We start from the raw sequence: 21,147 nt of genomic DNA on the forward strand, positions 1-21,147 counted from the left end.
ACGTTGGAAGAAAATGTTTCTCGGTTGGCTTGCCTGCAATAGTTTGTCAGCATCATGGGCCATCGTGACTAGCCATTCTTGTAAATTGATGACTTAGGGACCCACTTTGAGAGACAGTTAAATAAGGTTACACTGAATGGGTTTATGCCTTGAGAGGTTAAGCCATAATTAGAACAAAATGAATCAGTTACAACTGAGCTGTAAAAGCACCAAGTGGTAGTGATTGTTGCTGTAGTTGGGGGAGAAAGCAAATTTCAGATTACTTTAACATACTTTCTTGGTTTTGGACTTTCATGGGCACATTCTCAGTACATCTTGCTCCAGTGAATCCAGGTTGGCACCTAGAGGGCAAAAATGTGGTAAGCAAAAAAAAAATGCTAAAGACACTGAGCTTTCAGACTGGCAATTTTCCTCCTATGGAATATGGAGATTCCTAAAAATGATCTGGTACCAAGCAATATAAAGAAAAGAAAAGACACAACATTTAGAAAACCATGTCCCACGAAAACTGTGGGTTACGGATTTTTGTTGTTGTTTGCTTCAGTCTTCAAATGATTGGTTAACTGAAATTTAACTAGAGTGAAGTTGAAATGTGGAATAAGAGGCAGCATGGCCCAGAGAGCTGTCAATTTCCCTTTGGCATGACCCTATTTGCCACTGATCATTGATTCTCACTATGTTGAAACACTGGTTTTGATAAGCGCTAACATGATCCCATCCCTGTCTCTTATCAATAAATGATCTTGAGCTTTTTCTTTTATATACTTATTTCAATTGTGTATTTATTTCATGGGTGTTTTATGTTACAAGTTAAGTCATTAAACAATAGAAGTCAAGTACTTTCACACTATAATGATTATTGACAAGAAAAACTACATTTCCTGTTTTTTTAAAAGACATTACAAATAAACTCGTTTTTAATGTTCAAAGATACTAGAAGCAGATTTTTATCAAGACAGATTTCACTTAATTGCATTATCCCAAATCAAAGACAAATACATTTTAAAATTTAGATCAGTTATTCTTACGCAGAATTACTTAATACATGTCATTTTGCATTTAAGGAAAAACTATTTTTAAAACTGTATAAAATTTTTCATGTTATTCACTAACATATATTTAACTATCAAAATTCTAGAATCTTGATACAATATTGTTCTTAAGGTCATGCAATGGGGCTGTGTTTAAATATGGAAGCTCTTTATAATTACCACTTTTTTGTTGTTGTTGTTGCTGTTACTCTAATAACTAAAGCATTTTAAGTAGGATTGATTTTACCAGTATATCCTCTAATAAAAAGGGCCACTGAAAGGTTCTAGGAAGCAATATACTTACAGACAGAAAGACCATCATTTTGAATCCTCAACATCCATCATCATAATTATTATTAATAGTTCATCTACACAGCAACCATCAAGCAAAGAGCCTATCTAAGTTAGCTCTGGTAGCTCATCCCCAGTGATTTTTACACAACCCTTTTCACTACAGAGTAAATAAGAATACATACTCTATTTTTGGCATCAAAGAGATATGAACAAAACTGTTCCTTGTTACCAATATAGGGGTAATTTCATTTCCCTTCAAACCAATTCACCAAGTGACTTGGTATATGTAATTCTCCTACTTTATGAAAATGGCCTGCGAGATAAAATACTAGCAGTTTCAGATTTTTTGCCTTGTGAGTATGTGTTTAAGCTTAAACAACAAACATCTTATATTGACACAGCTCTTTCAAACTCTTGGAAACACCTTCATATAAGTAAACGGATTATTTTTGTTTAGAATATTTTTGCTGCAGGGAATAGAGGAAGAGCTACTTTGAGAAATATGTCAATAAGAAGTATAAGCTTGGCCGGGCGCAGTGGCTCATGCCTGTAATCCTAGCACTTTGGGAGGCTGAGGTGGGAAGATCACAACAAGGTCAGGTGTTTGAGACCAGCCTGGCCAACATGGCGAAACCCTGTCTCTACTAAAAATATGAAAAATAGCTGGGTGTGGTGGCGGGCGCCTGTAATCCCAGCTACTCAGGAGGCTGAGGCAGGAGAATCACTTGAACCCAGGAGGCAGAGGTTGCAGTAAGCTGAGATCGTGCCCTTGCACTCCAGCCTGGGAGACAAGAGCAAGACTCTGTCTCAAAAAAAAAAAAAAAGAGGTTGGGTCATTTCTCAAAAAGATGCCACCATTTCGCATGCTTCAATAAGAATGTCTTCACATTCTTACTGAACGTATATAAGAAAAAACACATGGGAACTTTCTTCATACAACTTATTTGACAAAATTATTTCTGAAGTAAATAGGGTTTTTATTTGTTTCTCTACCAGGACTATAAGTTCATATAGACAAACCCTATAATTAAAGCAGGTGTTTCCAGAATTAATGATGTATTCAGTAATTATCATTCCATCCTGCTTCTTTGAATTCTTGATAAAAGTTAAAATTCTCATATTGAGCACAAATAATCCATTTGTTTCTTACAAAAGAACATAGTATAAGATATGTGACCACGCTGTGTATGTGTAAGAGAGAGACACACACACACCACACAATTGCTCAAGGCAGGAAATGCCCTTATGTTAGTAAGAATCATTAAATTAACAAATAGCTAAGGAATCACGAGTTCCTTAAGAGAAGGAAGGCATTTATAAGGAAATTGTCATTAGGCATCTTATAACCAGTTCTGTGATCAGAAGGCACAAGACAACTAGGTAAAGGGAGTCAGAAATCCTACCCAATCAATTTTCTAACTATTATGAATTTCTAACATGATGTTTCCTAGGAAGCTAGCATGAGACGATGGCTTATCTCTATCATAAAATCATACGGAAAACTGGGTGCACTAACACTAGAACTACTTGAGGTATGCAAGTCATTTTTTGGAAATAGCAGCTACCTCTCAACCAGAACTATCCTTTTGCTAGTGTTTGTCTTCATTTGGGAGATGAATTTTCTCAGCATTGTTTCTTAGTGTTATAAGACCCTGTTATTACTTAGAACTGACAGCATCAGCATCTCCTAGGAGTGTGCTAGTGTAAACGCAGGCCACAGCCGAGAACTATGGAATAAGAATCTTCATTTTAACAAGATCCCTAAGAGATGTGGATGTAGATTAAAGTTCAAGACGTAAGGTACCCTGAACTGGGAAAAGGGAGGCAAACGCCCTCTCTCGGCACTGTGGTATCTTGCTGTTTGGACATGGACACGCTATTTTGCTTTACGGGGTCTCATTTTCCTCAGTGATAAAATGAAGGAATGTAATTAAGTGATTATCAAAGACCTCTTTTTCCACTAAGGTTCTGGGAAACGATACTTATTCTAACACATGGAATCAATGCTAGAAAGCCCCAACATCATTTCTTCTGAATGCATTACCAGTCACAGACGACAGAACTCAATGACTTCTAAAAATCCTTCTTGATAAAATGGATTTTTAAGACAATTGTTGAGGTAAAACAAACTGCAAGTGCCTAAGCAACTCAAGTGTTCAGCAACAAAAGGATGTAGCCTTCAAAGACATCTAAATTTGTTGCCAAATGAGATGGAAGGGAAAAGCAGAAACTGAGATAGTTTCTGCATAAGCAAACTGCACACTGCATTGATTGTGTAGAGAAAGCACATGCAAATGAAAACCCAGTTGATCTATAAGCTCTGTGAAATTCTGTGGAATTACTTCTAACAGACTAGGGAGACTGGCTTCTGATACATTTCTATTATCAACATTGTATGTTAAACATTCAATCCATCACTTTCCTGGAAGATAAGAATAACAGTAAATCAAACCTGAGTTTGAACAATAAGCTTTGGCATGAGTTTGAGCAAATTCCAAGAATTTTATGTCTAAGAACAATCTAAGGATCTGAATAACAAGTACTTGTTGTAGCTTTAAATATATATATGTGTGTGTGTGTGTGTGTGTGTGTGTGTATGTATATACCATTCGTTTCATTAATCAGATTAGAAGATGGAAATCAGGGTTTTTAAAAATTTTAGTATTTGCTCTTAACATGATCATGTTTGTTCTATATTTGTTATTAATGGGGTGAAAATTCATAGTTTTTTCTGAACTTAGGCATCACTCTTTCCCTGCCCTCCACCTCCCCATCACCCACTTTTATGCTCTGGGGAGAATTCTCTCCTTGGCTCTTGTATTGAACCCTATCCTGACCTCTTTCACTGCACTTATCTGTATTGTGATGATCTGTGACACACTGATCACATTCTGTCAGACAATGATCACATTCTGATCATTTTGTATCTCTAATGCCTAGCACAATGCCTGGCTCATAATGGGCTCTCACAAAATGTCCGTGAAAATGAACTTAAGATCAGACCACAGTGTCCGTATCTGATCAACAATTGTATCAAAGGAGACTTTCAGGCCAGGTGTGGTGGCTAAGACCCGTAATCCCAGCACTTTGGGAAGCCAAGGTGGGCTGATCACTTGAGGCCAGGAGTTCAGGACCAGCCTGGCCAACATGGTGAATGTCTCTATCAAAAACACAAAAACTGGTTGGGCGTGGTGGTGGGCGCCTGTAATCCCAGCTACTTGGGAGGCTGAGGCAGGAGAATCGCTTGAACCCGGAAGGCGGAGGTTGTAGTGAGCAGAGACCGCAACACTACACACCGGCCTGGGTGACAGAACGAGACTCCATCTCAAAAAAAAAAAAAAAAAAAAAAGGAAGATTGTCATACAGTTAATTGATTTGCAAGCACAGGTCAATCTTGAACATCTGTCTGTTATTTTTATAGTTTATGATACACTCTCCTCTGTGGACTCCCAGATAATTTTTTTTATTTTTTGAGACAGAGTCTCGCTCTGTCACCCAGGCTGGAGTACAGTGGCAAGATCTCAGCTCATTGCAATCTCTACCTCCCAGATTCAAGCAATTCTTCTGCCTCAGTCTCCCAAGTAGCTGAGATTATAGGCATGCACCACCATGCCCAGCTAATTTTTGTATTTTCAGTAGAGACGGGGTTTTGCCATGTTGGTCAGGCTGGTCTCAAACTCCTGAACCTCAGGTGATCCACCCGCCTTGGCCTCGCAAAGTGCTGGGATTATTACAGGCATGAGCTGCTGTGCCTGCCCTCAAATAATTTTTACAGAAATTCCCAGTATCCTTCTCACAGTCTCCCTCCCTCCAATAAAATCCTTTAACATCATGTTTGCAATTTGGAAAAGACTCTTTGATTCTTTAAAAGTAAGTCTGTTATCTTGAATTTAAATACTGTTAGTGAAATACCAGTTTACTGCAGATTCAATAAAGCAGTGCATTCTACTAACCAAACTTCTGCCCAGCACCAGTATAATAAAAACTGTGGTTAATAATAACTTCAATATACTGTTAATATCCTGATATGCTTACTATGTAATCAATCATAGATGTATGTATTTTGAAATAAATTTAATGCTTGGTATATTTTTTATATTCCAATTGTATAAATTATTTTCCATTTTTTCTTGGTGGAGATTCTAGACGTTTTTAAAGATATTCACGGACTCCAAGAAACTTCTAGTTAGAGTTGGCTAATTTTATAAACCACACATTTATGGTCAATTTATAAACCATCCTTAGACATCCTTTCTCTTCTCAGCTTCATTTTCATCAAACCCTCCCTTGATCAGGAACAAGAGGAAGAAAAAAAATACAGCTGATATTTCCTCTTTCTCTAGTCATCATTCCACAGTGAAATATTTGGACAATTTAAAAAATACCTTGTCGAAAAATGAAAAGTCCCTATTATCTGTCTGCTTTTCCTCAATACTAGCTGTGGTATTTGAAATTATTTGATGTCTATGTTTACAAATATTAAATGATAGAAATATCAACAAATCTCTATCAAGGAATATTGGTGAGAAAGTATCAGACACCAAAACCTTTGCTCTCTCTCTGTGTAAACTCGAGGTGGCAGTGTCTACGCCAGCTCCAACTGTGCTGGTCTGTTTTCCTACAGTATCGTGTTGCAAACACTGACTTTTCTCACCTCTTAGCCAGCTCAGCATTCTGCCCAGAACTCGCCCACTCACTGGCTGAGTATCTGTGTTGTAGATTATTCTTTCCCAAATGCATTATTACTATTAGTCTGCATTTTTCCAAGATGAACCTCATTCTGTTATCTACCTTTAAGTGAAGTTTCTTGAGGTTTGCATATGCTTTTCTAATTTGTGTTTTAGCGTTCTTTCTAGCATCATCTGCAAAAGACATTTATTTCCCCAAGGGAATGCCCTCTTTAACATCATTAAAGAAAATATTAAATATAAAATGTTCCAGTAACGTTTCCTTCAGATCCAACTTATATCTCACCACCACTGTTCAGACAGTATATATCCTCCATTTTCTTTTTAATGACAATCTGGGGACTAGTTTCCAATCCATGAGATAAGAGGATACATAGAGTGGCCACACTAGACTTATGGGTAAATGCTGAGAAAAAAACAAAACAAAACAAAACAAAACAAAACAAAACAAAACCTAACTTGTCCTGCCTTTTCAAACGTTGTTTTTCAATGTCCAGGACATATAATCCCAATAATGAGGGTGGCAGTGTTTGTGAATTAACTTCTTGTTTGAACCTTGGTGCCCTTCCTAAATCTCTGTTTGCACAGCTTGCTCTGAAATGCTCATCTGCAGAAAGACTAAAACCCTTGCCCATGTTTACTCTACATGATGAATCCTTAAGTTGGGGGTCAAACAATTTCATCGGATGTGGGATCAATCTACATCCCATACATCTCCACGTCATTGTGACACAATGACATATCGACTGCTAATTTGTGGTTTGGTTTTCCTCTCTTGAGGAAGTTTCCCTGTCTCGTCAAACAGCTTAGCGGTTCTGAGGGGCTTCATAGCCTTATGCACTTCACCACCCTCATTCTGTGATAAAACATCTAAATATTCACTTTTTCCTTAAATCATTCAATATAAATATTTCAAAATTGTGTATTCGTTTTCCTGTAAATTGACAATTTGTACTTGTATACATTTATGGGGTAGAAAATGATGTTATGATTTATGAATACAACGTGGAATAATTAAATCAATCTAGCTAAAATATTCATCCACTATTCACAATAGCCAAGTTATAAAATCCACTATTCACAATAGCCAAGTTATAAAAAAATCTACTATTCATAATAGCCAACTTATAAAATCAACTTAACTGTTCACCAACAGATGAATGGATTAAGAAAATGTGGCATATATACACAATGAAATATTTTAAATTGACTCTATATACATCTCAAGAGTATGACTGCATACTCTTTTTTTATTCTTTTTTCCACAGAGCAGAGTCAGCCTCTGACTAGGTCTTTCATTGTACATTCCCTTAGCTCAATTAATATCCTTCATAGCACTTGGCAAACCTGTGATTTATAATTCAATTAATTACATGAAACATGATTGTTACTTGCAGTAGCCTACAGATTCCATCAGGCAAAGACCAGTATGGTTTTGTTCACTACTTTGTCCGTAGCATGAGCACAGAGCCTGTCTCATATGAGTTCAATAAATGTACATGGCTGCTCAACTGATTTTTATAAGTGAGGAACGAAGCTATTCAGAACACTTAGTCAATGCACCTGATTTTAGGTAAAACTACACCTAAACTGAATCCTATAAAAACTAAAGAATTTTCTTCAACTCTACCTCAGTGAGTTAAAAGTCTAAATGAGTTAATAAATTCCTCATAAGCACATAGTAGGATTCTAGATATATAAGGACATGAAAGAAATAGAGGACACAGTCGTTTGAAGAGCACACTATCTAGATCCACATGAGTCCCACCACTTGCTCTCACAAATGCTGTCTATATCTGTTAAATGTTACAATATTCAAGAACAGAGAAGTACCACAGGCAAGTGTAACACTGATTCTAAAGAAAGAACTCTTCTAGGCTGGTATTGGTGTTAGCAGCAATACTACAAATACAACAAATACTACAAATACAACAAAAGTGTGTTCTTATAGACTGGAAGTTCTAACCCAGTCCTGTTTATTTTTTCCAAATTTCTCTTTCTGCAGCCATGATGATGAGACTGCAGGACACAACTGTGAGTTTGTACCGTTGCCCCCTTGTTTAATTATATTAATCCAGCTACTAATACATATTATAAAAGTTACTATCATCAGCATCATTATGTCAGTATTTTATAAAATGTTAACCTTAGCTAGTGCCTTTGATGTCTTTGACTTTCTCTTCCCATCTTACTTAGTCCCCAGACTTCTTCTAGCCTGTAAGGAAGACTCGCTTCCCTAAACATCTGCTACGTCTATGGTGCCACTCTCCTGCTCCAGATGTTACTATGGCTCCCTGTGAGCTATCACAATACCCAAAGTCCTCTGCCTGACCTTCAGAGGTCATTAAGTGGCTCCACTGTTTAACTTAGTTCTTTTATTTTGTTCATTTGTTTGTTTTACTTCCTAGAATTAAGCTGCATGTTACCGTGTCTCAGAGAAAGAATTCCTACAACCACAATGCCTTCCTGGTATAATGGAAAGACTCTATAAATGATGATTATATTTAAAAAGTCTTCTCTAACTTATTTCAGTCTTTTCTTTCCCTTCTTTAAATTTGTATTACCTTAATAGTCAGCACTGTACCATTTGGCATATATTCACTCATTGATTTTCTATTTTAGCAATTTCATTTTCTTTAACAGACTGAGTTCCCAGAGATCAGACACCATTCCTTATATTTTCTCTGTGTTTTAAAAAATGCCTGGCAAATAGCTGTTCTATAAACAAATGTTAATCCATTTACCCTTAGTGTTCCATTATTGGGACGCTAAGCCTGTGGGAGATTTTAATACCCTACTGCTCAAGGTCATTGCCAAGGTCTGATTGCAAAAATTAAAAAAATTGCGACCTCAGGCATAATTTGATAAATATTTCATTTACATTACATATATTATCAAATACGTTTGATAAATATTTCATCTATCCAACTTAATGTATTATATTTGCTGTGATTTTGTCTCCCATAGTTATGTTTTTCATACCTGTCTCTTATAATAATGTATAATATAATAAGGCCCTACATGGCTTCATAAACATTCATTATACAAAATTATAAAAGTCTATGTTTACAGATACCTTCCATCTTTCCAAATTTAGTTTGTTTTTTGTTGTTTTTGCATTATAAGGAAACTAATGATCAGAAATATTAAACGATCAAAGAAAAGTTATAAAGATAGTTGGTGGTCCCAACAAACCAAATAAAACTGCTACTCTTAAGTAAAATAAAGAATTAGAAATTAAACATGGGCCAGGCATGGTGGCTCATGCCTGTAATCCCAGCACTTTGGGAGGCCAAGGCCGGTGGATCACCTGAAGTCAGGAGTTTGAGGCCAGCCTGACCAACGTGGTGAAACCCTGTCTCTAATAAATACAAAAAATCAGCTGGGCATGGTGGTGCATGTCTGTAATCCCAGCTACTTGGGAGGCTGAAGCAGGAGAATCACTTGAACCTGGGAGGCAGAGGTTTCAGTGAGCTGAGACTGCACCATTGCACTCCAGCCTGGGCAACAAGAGCATGAAACTCCATCTCAAAAAAAAAAAAAGAAATTAAACATGATAACACAGTCTGTTAAAACAGGTGTATATAGTTTTCCAATGTCTACTGAGAGAATGTAATACTACCATTTACTTTTTATTATAAGGAAAAATAAATTTTGCTTCCCCAGAGTTAAAAGTACTTTAGCAGAAATGAACTCATTTAATTTCACTGACTCCCTGGGAAGAAATTTGGAGAACATATTAACTTCATGTTATAAATAAATATATTGTACAGAGAGTTGAAGTGAAAGGACATAAGACTGTTCACCAAAATTGGTAGTTTAAAACTCTAATCCCCTCCAGATGAAGGCACATCTGTCCACTGGACAACATATTGGACTTATAAGCACAGCCTGATATAAAATAATTTTTAGATTTAAAAAAATCACATCAACATCTTCCAAAGTAGTTCTCCACTGAAACTGTTCAGAAGAACAGATACACAAGAATAGAGAAAAGATGCAAGAGGAAATCTGGACAATTTCGTGTTTGATTTCATGTGTCTTGTTTCTTTGAACCACAGGACTACATAAAGCATCAGAGGGTACAAAATGGAATGATTCTTTTCTCATCTTTATATAATCTGGAATAGTAACTATTTTTTCCACAGAATAAATTTTAAATTACTGTAGAGAAAAAAAATATAAAAGATGAGAACTACCACTGAAATTCCCACACAGTCCCCAGGAGGAGGTCCAAGCAATCCGGAAACCTCTCCTCAGAGAAGTTTTTCACTGTTAATATGTTTAATCCATTCGAAACACCTTGTTCTAAGCAGAGAGACAAAAGAGATTTGCTGTAACATCTTCTACTTCAACTCCCAAGAAGACAACAGCAGATTAGGTGACCAGAGAGACTACTTGGAAACTTCCATGCTTGTGGTGTTTCTGAGTCATGTCTTTAGTCAGGGATAAAGCTGATTTTCAATGATGTGGCTCATGCTTCAGCAATGCTTAGCTCTAGACAGATAGACCATATGGAAACTATGAACTGGCTTCATAGACAGGACCATGATGAGCCAATGCAATATTTTTATGTCTTCTGTTTCTATTCAAGTGGTCTAGTGAACAATGTATTATCATAAGACCTAGTATGTTATGTCTTTGTTTAAATTCTGACTAGTGATTATTTTCAATGCTATAGATATTTTACATACAGGATTTTAAAAAATAAAAACAGTTTCACGTAATGAGAAAGGTTTGAAATATTTTGGATGTAAAATATACTCTCCAATTCTTCCCTCAAGGTTCTGGCTTGCTTTAATATGTGAATAAAGTCACCATCTCAAAGGAGGGGGAAGTTATCAAAATCATAGATGTCAAAGATTTTCTTTCTGATAAGATCCAGTAATAATTTAAATCACTTACCTAAAAGATCCTAATTACAAAAAAAAAAAAAAGGTGTAATTTCTTAGAACTAGAAGGCAAGAATGATCCACTAGACAATTAGCTCGGAGGATGGCTTGGGGCTTTAATAATTATCAGAAGAGTAACAAATGTTTCACTTCAAGATTTTTAAAATATAGCACATTTTTACTACTGGACTAGGCTTAAGATTTAATGAGAAACTGTGTTGAGTGAAGAAAAATTGCAGTTGTTAAAAAACTGAACAGCACTTACGCGATTGCATGTTTTGTATTGGACGTGGGAGGGCTAAAGAATAGCTGAAATTAATATGTGGAAAAGAACTGCCCTGGTTCCTTAGAGGTATGCAGAAACTATCATATGTACTCACTCAGCTTGTAAATCCTTGCACAGTGATGATGAAAAATGATCATACTTCATTACTATAATTAAAATATAGTGGTCTCAGATGCTTTTCTGAAGAAGTAAAAATATGAGACATAGATAATATGGGTACACTGTTTAAAAGGGAGAAGAATTTAAGGACCTATAATTTAAATGCTTTTTCAAGGAGATTTATTAAAATACAATTACACTGTATGCTTAAGATTAGGAAAAAATAACAAGGTTTCCCCATATAACAAATGAACCTCATATTTTATAGATTACAATTCTCAGCTTCTGGCATTTTCTATTTTGATCAGAGAAAACCTTACAAACTAAAAACCTGGTTCACCCCAATTTGCTATGATAAATATGGGGATGTCTCATATTTGTGCTGTATTCACAGCAAGTCAGCAGAACTAAAGACTAAATCAGACAGATTTTTATTCTGCTGCAAGCATATAGATTTGAATATTTTAGTGACCAAGAAGTGAATCTCTAAGATTATTTTTTAAACAATAAACATAGTCGTATGAGATAATTCAGATCTAAAAGGAATGATCTTTTCTACATACTCTTTTTTTAATTTGTTATTCTATTTATTTATTTTTTTTGACAGCCTTACTCTGTCACCCGGGCTGGAGTGCAGTGGCATGATCTTAACTCACTGCAGGCTCAACTTTCCGGGCTCAAGTGATCCTCCCACCTTGGCCTCCCGAATAGTTGGGACTACAGGTGCATGCCACCATGCCTGGCTAATTATTTTTCTGTATTTTTTGTAGCAATGGTGTTTTGCTACATTGTCCAGGTTGGTCTCCAACTCCTGGGCTCAAGAGATCCATCTGCCTCGGCCTCTTAAAGTGTTGAGATTACAGGCATGCACTTGGCCTCATACTCGTATTTCATCTTGCTTTAATATTTTTGCAAGACTTTTACCTATCATTTCACTTTGGCTTATAAAAATTATTTATTTCTGTGAAAGAGATGTTTAGTAATTGAGATTAGAATTTTACTGTTCTGGCTCTAAGTCTTTTATTCACTCTAACAGATTATATTTACTTTTACAAACTGTCTGTCTTTGATAAAATCAGCTATACAACCACCAACACTTGTCTTGTCTTGGCACTGTATCTACTTTTTTCAAAGAAGAGCTTTAGAGTGCAACAAAGGAGAAGTTCTGGAAGGTGCTTGTTCAGAGCCATGAGGTCCCATCAGGCACGCTACAGACACGCCCAATCTACCACAGCTCAGAGAGCAGCAAAACATGGCCTACAAAATGGTATTTTCGATCGTTGCTTTTTTTCTCTTTAAAACATATGTTTTTTAAGATGCACTTCCTTACTTATAAATATAATTAAGATTTTATTAGAATTGGCACCTAAATATTTATATAGTATTTCTGTGATGTAAAAGGGACATGGCCTTGTTGACTATTTCTGGTGCCTTTTTAATTTTGCTAATTGCTCCTATCAGTTCAATTGCCTCTCTAACAGACTTGTTCTTCCTTGTCAAGATTTAAGTCACACACCAATATTCTAGCAGAAAACAATTTTTGTGACAAAATGGTTTTCCCTCCTTTAGAACAAGCATTGCTGCTTTAGAATAATGTCCCCACTGCATGTTTAAGCTGGGGACTGCTGGCAAAATTTATTAGATGTTCTACATTACATTTTTTAAGGAACGACTTTTAAAATACCTTGCTTTTGGGATATAGCTGTTGGTGAAGAGCAAAACAAAGGTGTATTTTCATCATTTCAATAAAACATTAAATATATTTTTATGCCCACATCAAATTTTAAGTCCATATACCATATGTAGACTAAATATCAACAGTAAACTTAAAATGCATGGCAAAATAAACATACTTTTTAATGAGTCCTATTAGTTTTTACTACAAGGTTTAAATATTTAATGTACTGATACTATCACTATCTTATGCTGCCTGTTGAGAGAGAATAAATGGGATACTTCTCTATTTTTATTTTTTTTTTATTTTTTGGGATGGAGTCTCGCTCTGTCACCCAGGCTGGAGTGCAGTGGTGCAATCTCGGCTCACTGCAAGCTCCACCTCCCAGGTTCACGCCATTCTCCTGCCTCAGCCTCCCGAGTAGCTGGGACTACAGGCGTGTGCCACCATGCCCAGCTAATTTTTTTTGTATTTTTAGTAGAGACGGGGTTTCACGGTGTTAGCCAGGATGGTCTCGATCTCCTGACCTCGTGATCTGCCCGCCTTGGCCTCCCAAAGTGCTGGGATTACAGGCGTGAGCCACTGTGCCCAGGCCTAAATTGGATACTTCTTAATGGTGCATCAACTCCTTCAGGTCACTGGAAAGACAGTGCTATTCTAGATATATCTATAGACAAATGAAAGAACACTGCTGTCACCCACAGGGATGCTACATACAATGTATTTCCAAATATATGCAATTTACTTTTTTCTCTTTTTTTACTAGCAATATAAAACTAAACTCCGTTTAAAAAATAGTTATGCAACATTAAGACAATCCCAAGTGTAATAGATATATGTCAGTAAATAATCTTCTGCCCTTCTGCTTCTTTTTGTTGTCTTATTCATTTGGCAGGTGATCACTGGGATAAGAAAGCAACATTATCTTACAGCTTAATTCATACATTGGATGTAGAAGTAGATACCAAAAGTTATAGGCCTCTGTGATATCTGCACATCTTTTCTGAATAACAACAAGAAAAAACACAAGGAAAGCAACACTATAAATAACATGGCAAAAAACAAAAAGAAAAACAAAAAACACCTCACACACATTGAAAAGAGCAAAAAACAATTCTGCATATGACAGAGGAGTGATGACGAATGGTGTGAATGTTTTAAAACACTCTACATATAAAACAGCATTATTCAACATGACGCAACAAAATTGGAAAAAAAGCAACAATACATCATGAGACATAGAATCATCTGAAACAAGGAGTTATAGACATAAGCCACACACAGGATTTCTTTTCTTACTTGCACAAGTATCTCGAGGGGTTTGAAAGGTCTTTCACCATGAAGCACTCCCCTCCATTCACACAGAAAGTTTTCTCCTTCTCCGCACATTTTACAAGATGGCTTGTCCCAGTGGTGGATGTAGACGTAGCTGAAGAGGAGAGAAAGGAGAAAGGTTAACATTGACTTTTTTTTCCCCTTCTAAGCAGCCTTTAATCTTAAATTACCCTAAAAGGAAGAGTTCATATAAGGTACAGATTTCACTAAACTTGCAGACCTTACAAACAATAGCAGAGAAGTTAAGCTGTTTGTGGTCTCACTACATAGAATCAAATTATAAAAGAGAGAATTATAGAGTTAACTAATTTTACTATAACTAAATAGGAAAAGGGGCTCAACATCTTTTAACCAATATTTTATCTTCCAGGTAGTTGGAAAAGAGAAGCTCTATTGTCATTAAGCAAAATACATTTCTCAGGAAGGTTCAAGGTAATGGTATAAAGTCATGTCAGTGCAGCTCAATTTAGACATCTATTTTTAATGGCAATCAATTGATAAAATTATTTATTTTTGAAATGTTTTACATGCCTATTGACTTTACATTTTTTAGACATGATGTATATATTGAAAAAGAAACACTAGTTGGCTTATTTGTTCCAAATGAAAACATTATAGATTATTAGTCAGATACATATCAACATGCAGATTAGAAGCCATTCTCTTCTAAATTTCTTTTCTACTCTAATTTCTTAGAGGAACATGGTTGAATGTCCAAACGCCATCATACTTTTAAGGAAATGGAAAGAGTCTAATATCACTGTAAATGTAGACTAAAGCACTACAAAATATCTCCATTTAGAATGAGAGGTAGAAATAAGTTTCAAGTTTGGTTTGCAACACCTTCATATAATGAACTTAATATTCACTTGTTAAACTTCATGTTACATGAAAGTGGGTGCATGAATTATACAAAGCCAAAGCTCTCAGCCCCAGGCCACCAGGGCATTTAGTACCAGGATGTTTCTTCTCATATCATTGGGAACACCATGGGCAATACTCAGTCCCAACCAAAAATAGTCTAATATACACAATGTTTATCAATGATATTTTCAGGATGAAAAGCAAAACCAGTATATCAAGCCAGTACAGATTCTATATACTCTTTTAGGAAAAAAAAAATCCATCTTTAGATGCAATTTTTTGTCTTGTCTACTGATACATTCTTATGAATTTTTAATTCCTTTTTAATTCCTTTCTGTCTTCCTTACTAGTTTGTATTTTATTATTTGCATATGAGTTTCATGTGCCCTTGTTTACTTTTATTTGACCTGCCATGTATTACTTTTCCATTTTCTTCTGCCTTTCCTGTTCATTTCCTTCGAAAGTCTACATTTCGTTGTGACACATAACCTAATTTTGTCTTCTCCCCTGCTTGATTTTTATTCTATCTGACTGGAATACTCAACACCATTTCTGAATTACTCATGGCCTTGCTTACCTCTTATTATCCTGTCTAAGGCATGTTTTTGGACCCCTTTCATTGATCTCAGCATGGCTTTTGCGAATAACAGCAAAAGACACTCAAAACAACTTGGACTTTGGAGACAGATGTGGTTCAAATCTTGTCTCCTACTGGCTTTGAATAAGTCATTTAACCACTCAGATGCTCAATATTCCCATTAAGAAAACAGGGGTAATGGCACTCTTACAGAATTCTGTAGAGATTATAAATAATCTAGATAAAGGAATTGGCAAAAAAAAAATTGGCATTCAATGAATAATAGCAAATATTAATGGGCAAGCAGGGAAGGCTCTTAATTTGGGTATGTATATGAGAGAAAAATCTTGACAATGGAAATCTGGGGACTTCAAAGATGTATGCTATTTATTTATTTTTTTAAAGGAGAACTTTATTCCTAAGGATATGCATGTTATTCTGGAATCATTACTATGGATAAATAAGAACTGGACTAATTTTTTATTACTCCAACAAAAAGCTATTTTCAAAATACATTTCAAGGCATCTTTTCCAGGCCTACAAAGCAAACAAACTAAACAAAAGGAATAAGAAAGAATGAGTAGACAGGTGATTTTTACCATCAATTATCAGTTATACTTTAACATCTTCATTAAGAAGAGGGGAAACATGATTTGCATCGTTTGGTCTGTAAAATCATGGAGTATACAACATTTCTATATATCACACAGCATATAATCTTAACATAATATCCTTTCATGTGAAAAACTACTTATTTAGGTGCTATGTATTAATATTTTCATCCACGACAATTGCCTTTAAAAATATTAGGAAATGGGCTGGGTACGGTGGACCATGCCTGTAATCCCAGCACTTTGGGAGGCTGAGATGGGAGGATCATGAGGTCAGGAGTTTGCGACCAGCCTGACCAACATGGTGAAACCCCGTCTCTACTAAAAATACAAAAATTAGCTAAGCATGGTGGCGTGCCCCTGTAATCCCAACTACTCAGGAGGTTGAGGCAGGAGAATCGCTTGAACCTGGGAGGCGGTGGTTGCAGTGAGCCGAGATTGCACTGCTGCACTCAAGCCTGGGTGACAGAGAGAAACTCTGTCTCAAAAAAAAAAAAAAAAATTAGGAAGTTTGCCTCTAATGTTAAAGGTTTTGTGTTGAAAGGCTTTCAACTGCTGACAGAATTCCATAGGATGACAAATGGAGAAGGGTATCCTTGCTGTCCCAGGTGACAGTGCTGAATGGGCCACCTGTGGTGTGCTGTCACCATGCAGTCCTGCAGAGGAACTCTGAACCTCAAGCAGACCCTAGTGGCCTTTGCATCTCTGACAGGTTGCTAAAGATTGCCATTCATGCAACCTGAACAGCAAACACCGCATGGGCTCTCTCAGGACAAATGCCAAGGCTTTTGCTAAAAACAACAAAATCAACATTCCACCTCCCCCCCAAATGTAGACACTCCTTATAAAATGTAAACAATAAAAAAAAGCAGTGATATAAGCAACACATAGACATATCTCTTCCTTAGACTCTGATCTTATGAGATCATCAAAATAAGATTAACAAATATGTTAAAAACTAGAAACAACCCTCTTTTTAAAAGGCCTTAAAAATGTATCTCTCTGAAATGATTATCCTTGTAATGCTATCCTGAAGCCCCTAGCTCTGACATAGTCATTTAAAAAATTCTTAGATCATTACCTGAAACTAGTGATGGGATATTTCATAGCAAAATGATTCTTGGAGGGAAATGAAGTAGTAAGTATCTCATACAGTTATGGATTATTATGCTTAGCACTTTTATCCTTTAGCAGTAGTGAGATCAAAAAATGATCACGAATTGTAAGGCAACAATGAGCTCCCAGGTGATGCGAAGTGTTAAGTGAGTGGATGCAGCTGCTCCAAACCAGCAGCCAAGCACAGGAATAAGGTGTAATTGTCAGAAGAAGCCGGGATGGAGATGGTGCTATATACACTCTTCAGATTTTCACCAGGTTTCCTTTTGCTCTCCTTATTTGAACACAGGGCCCTGACAGTCTTACACAGGCCTATAAATTTCGCAGTGATATTTTTTCTCTGTGCCGTACACACTCAGTATTCCTAAATCAGTTTCCATTTGGTAATTCAACCAGGATGTAATGAAACCGACAAAGCCGGTCCTATGCCAATCAGAGCAAACAGCATTCTTTCTGGGGGGGCTGGCAGGAGTTGTATTAAAGGTAAACTAAAGATTTGGAAGATAAAATATGTTTCAATATATAAAAGATGATACCCCCCAATAGTTGTTCCAGGAAGGAGGTGAACTGGATCTCACTAAACCTTGTCTCCCTCTGATTTATGACTAGTTTTTCACAATTTGTAAGTTGTCTTCTAGTGACTACGAAATGAACAGCAATTAGAAACACTACAAAATCTGACATTACTTTGATGTTTGCCATTTATGTGACCACTTTATCCCAAACACACTTTCCTTGGTATGTCAACAACTACAGTATTATAAGGAAGAAAGTATAAGGTAAAGCAGAAACTTACTATTAGGTTGGTGCAAAAGTAATTATGGTTTGGCCATTCCTTTTTAATACCAGAGAATGTATTTTGTAGTATTTTACTCTAGACCTGGTTTGCCTTGGCAAAAAAGGTCAGGACAAATGATCATTGCTGAGGAAGCTGGACAGTTCTCTGAAATAGCTGAGAACTGGGGGACTACTATTATCATTTAGGGGTTCCAAAAATCCTTTACCACACAAAAGGACTCCCTCCTTCCTTCACGCCCTTCCTCTTTCTTCCTTTCAGCCTGCCCCTCCCTCCCTTCTTTCTTTCCTTCCTTCCTTCTTTCCCTCCTTCCTTATTTCCTTCCTTCCTTCCTCACCTCCTTCCACAATTCTTTTTTTTTTGAGATGGAGTCTAGCTCTGTTGCCAGGCTGGAGTGCAGTGGCACGAACTTGGCTCACTGCAACCTCTGCCTCCCAGGTTCAAGCAATTCTCCTGCCTCAGCCTCCTGAGTAGCTAGCTGGTACTACAGCCACGCGCCACCACACCCGGCTAATTTTTTTTTTTTGTATTTTAGTAGAGAGGGGGTTTCACCATGTTGGCCAGGATGGTCTCCATCTCTTGGCCTCGTGATCCACCTGCCTCAGCCTCCCAAATTGCTGGGATTACAGGCGTGAGCCACCACGCCTGACCCACAATTGTTTAGTGACTGTTTATTATGTGCAAGACATAATGATAACAACCAAAATCACTGGAGTTAAAAATTGTAAGACCACGACCAACTCTCCCTAGAAGAAACCCTTCATAGATAAAATGTACTGAAATGAACACTGAAGTTGGCTGGGAAGAATCAGGTCCAAGGCACAATTTTCCAATTATTAGCTGTGGGACTTCTCTCTATCTACCTGCCTTAGAAAATTCAGCTGCAAAAATGAGATACCAAAGGGTTGTTGCCAAGTTTATTAAAACACTTTGTCAGTTGCAACACTGCACACAAATATATGATACTGTTACTATTACTAATGACATAAATATTGAGCGAACAAAAGTAAAAAAAGAAATTCTGCCCAGACTGAAATTTTACATATATAACCAAGCCTCAATAGTTGTTTCTTAGGAAATTATTCTTCTGCAAAATGTGAAAAAAGATGGCCTAATTTGGAGTGACAATCATTGAGTGATTATAAAGCATTAAGTAAATATCAATAATCTATGTTTAACTTTATCAAAACTACTTGTCAAAAATGTATAACCACTTAATTTCCTTATAAAATAAAATTGAACAATTTAAGAGAAATTAATATCATAAATGCAGGATTATTTTACCCTTTCAAGATCTACACAATTCTTTAATATTTCTGACTGAATTTCCAAATGACAAGAATTAAACTTACTTACAATATTATGTATTATGTGTTATAACAATTTTTTAAAGTATAAAATATTTTAAAATAGTGTCATATCCATAGCATGTAGACTGTAATATAAACTTCGTTTACAACTTAAGATTTTGGAAATAATACTATTGCCCATTTTGTAAATACTCAGAATAAATAGCTGAGAAATAATCAAGTGTTCTCTGCTTGTTACTAAATATTTTCCCATGGAATCAAACAGTATTTCCTGTAGAAGGCTAGGTTTTTCTCTTCTCAAGACAGGCTAAAAAGAAAATAATACTGTAAAGGATGGCTTGCTTTTCTTGCTTGTTTTAAGTGGTGTTTTCCTTATCAGTGAAGTAGACAAAACCAGTAGACCAGGACCATTACACAAATGCAAACTGCTGATAAAAAGCCACTATTCTTCTTTGACAATTAGCAGGAATTAGCATGAGTATACAGTGTATATACACCCCACAAAGCAATCATTAGATCCTGTTTCCCTTGAATGAATTAGTCCTCACCCACAGCTTTTAGGACAATTCTTTATGAGTTACTTACAGAAAATTAAACCAAATAACTCTACGCCGTTTGCTTAATAAAATATGCACATTTTAAATATTTGAATATTAAACTGCTAGTCACTACAAAATTACAGATTTTTTTTTAACCTTACCTGTAATATCTTCAATGCTTATGTGTTTAGGAATCTGCATACTTTCCTGCTCTTTGAGGTCCAGTTAAAAAATCTGAAATTATTATTCTTGCTCTGAATATAGCTCCTTTGCAATTAGGTATAATGAGCAGACTGAACTCCTACTGGGGAAAAAATGCTTAGGTGGTTCCTGAAGATGAAGCTCTGGAGCAGAAGCTGAGCAGAAAGAGCTGTGACACCTAATGTAGCTTCTCTAGATGCCAAGGGAATGATAGGTGGAGTCATTAGTTTTCCAAAGGAAAGGTTCAGAGCCAGGCTCAGAACCACGGAAGCCTTGTCATTCTGGGTTGGCATTTTTTCCTGAGAAGTCATTCAATCCTTTGCTGAATAGCAAATATGTACTTGAAAAAGAAAGAAAGTGGCCAGAGGAGATCAAAGAACCTGCATAGAGTTGGAGGTTCCCAGAGACAATACAGTGACTGGAAGTAATATATCATCTCTCTTGACCTCTCCTTGACTGAACTCTGCTCAAGAAACAAAAAGGGAAGCCAGGAGAATTCTCAGGAGACGGTTAATGGAACCAGGACTTTCTAAAGCAGAATTAGGGCATCCAACTCCATGGAGCTCAGGACTTAGCTAATACGCTGGGAGCACTTAGAGGTTTGTAGACTTCCTACAAGGTGACACTTTGTCCAAAGAACAAGTTGACACCAAGGGACAATGGAGATTAACTGGTTTAACTGATGAACTTGGGCTTTGGCATTGTTCAAACATATATAGAATGATAGGACTATCAAGGATCTTAGCACATTTTATAGTTTATCCTATATTTTAAAGGAGGATACAGATCATCTCAAAAGAATAGTTCTGCAGTCTTTAATAAATACCTCTAGC

The 21,147-nt window shown here is 36.4% G+C and overlaps 1 protein-coding gene across 15 annotated transcripts in view; it reads right to left on the minus strand.

Annotated features, from left to right (window-relative positions):
- NRG1 (neuregulin 1) overlaps positions 1–21,147 on the minus strand; it is a 220,112-nt gene that overhangs the window by 25,593 nt on the left and 173,372 nt on the right. For 8 of the 15 annotated variants that reach the window (XM_019032755.4, XM_019032753.4, XM_055349439.2 and 5 more), the window contains one exon: positions 14,265–14,394. In XM_019032755.4, the coding sequence (XP_018888300.1) occupies positions 14,265–14,394 (130 nt within the window). Of the gene's footprint in view, positions 1–273; positions 342–14,264; positions 14,395–21,147 lie in introns of those variants that run through there. The other 7 variants (XM_055349438.2, XM_063709359.1, XM_031013954.3 and 4 more) reach the window with 2 other exon arrangements.

This window comes from Gorilla gorilla, chromosome 7, assembly GCF_029281585.2.
Source record: "Gorilla gorilla gorilla isolate KB3781 chromosome 7, NHGRI_mGorGor1-v2.1_pri, whole genome shotgun sequence".
NCBI classification, from domain to species: Eukaryota; Metazoa; Chordata; class Mammalia; order Primates; family Hominidae; genus Gorilla; species Gorilla gorilla.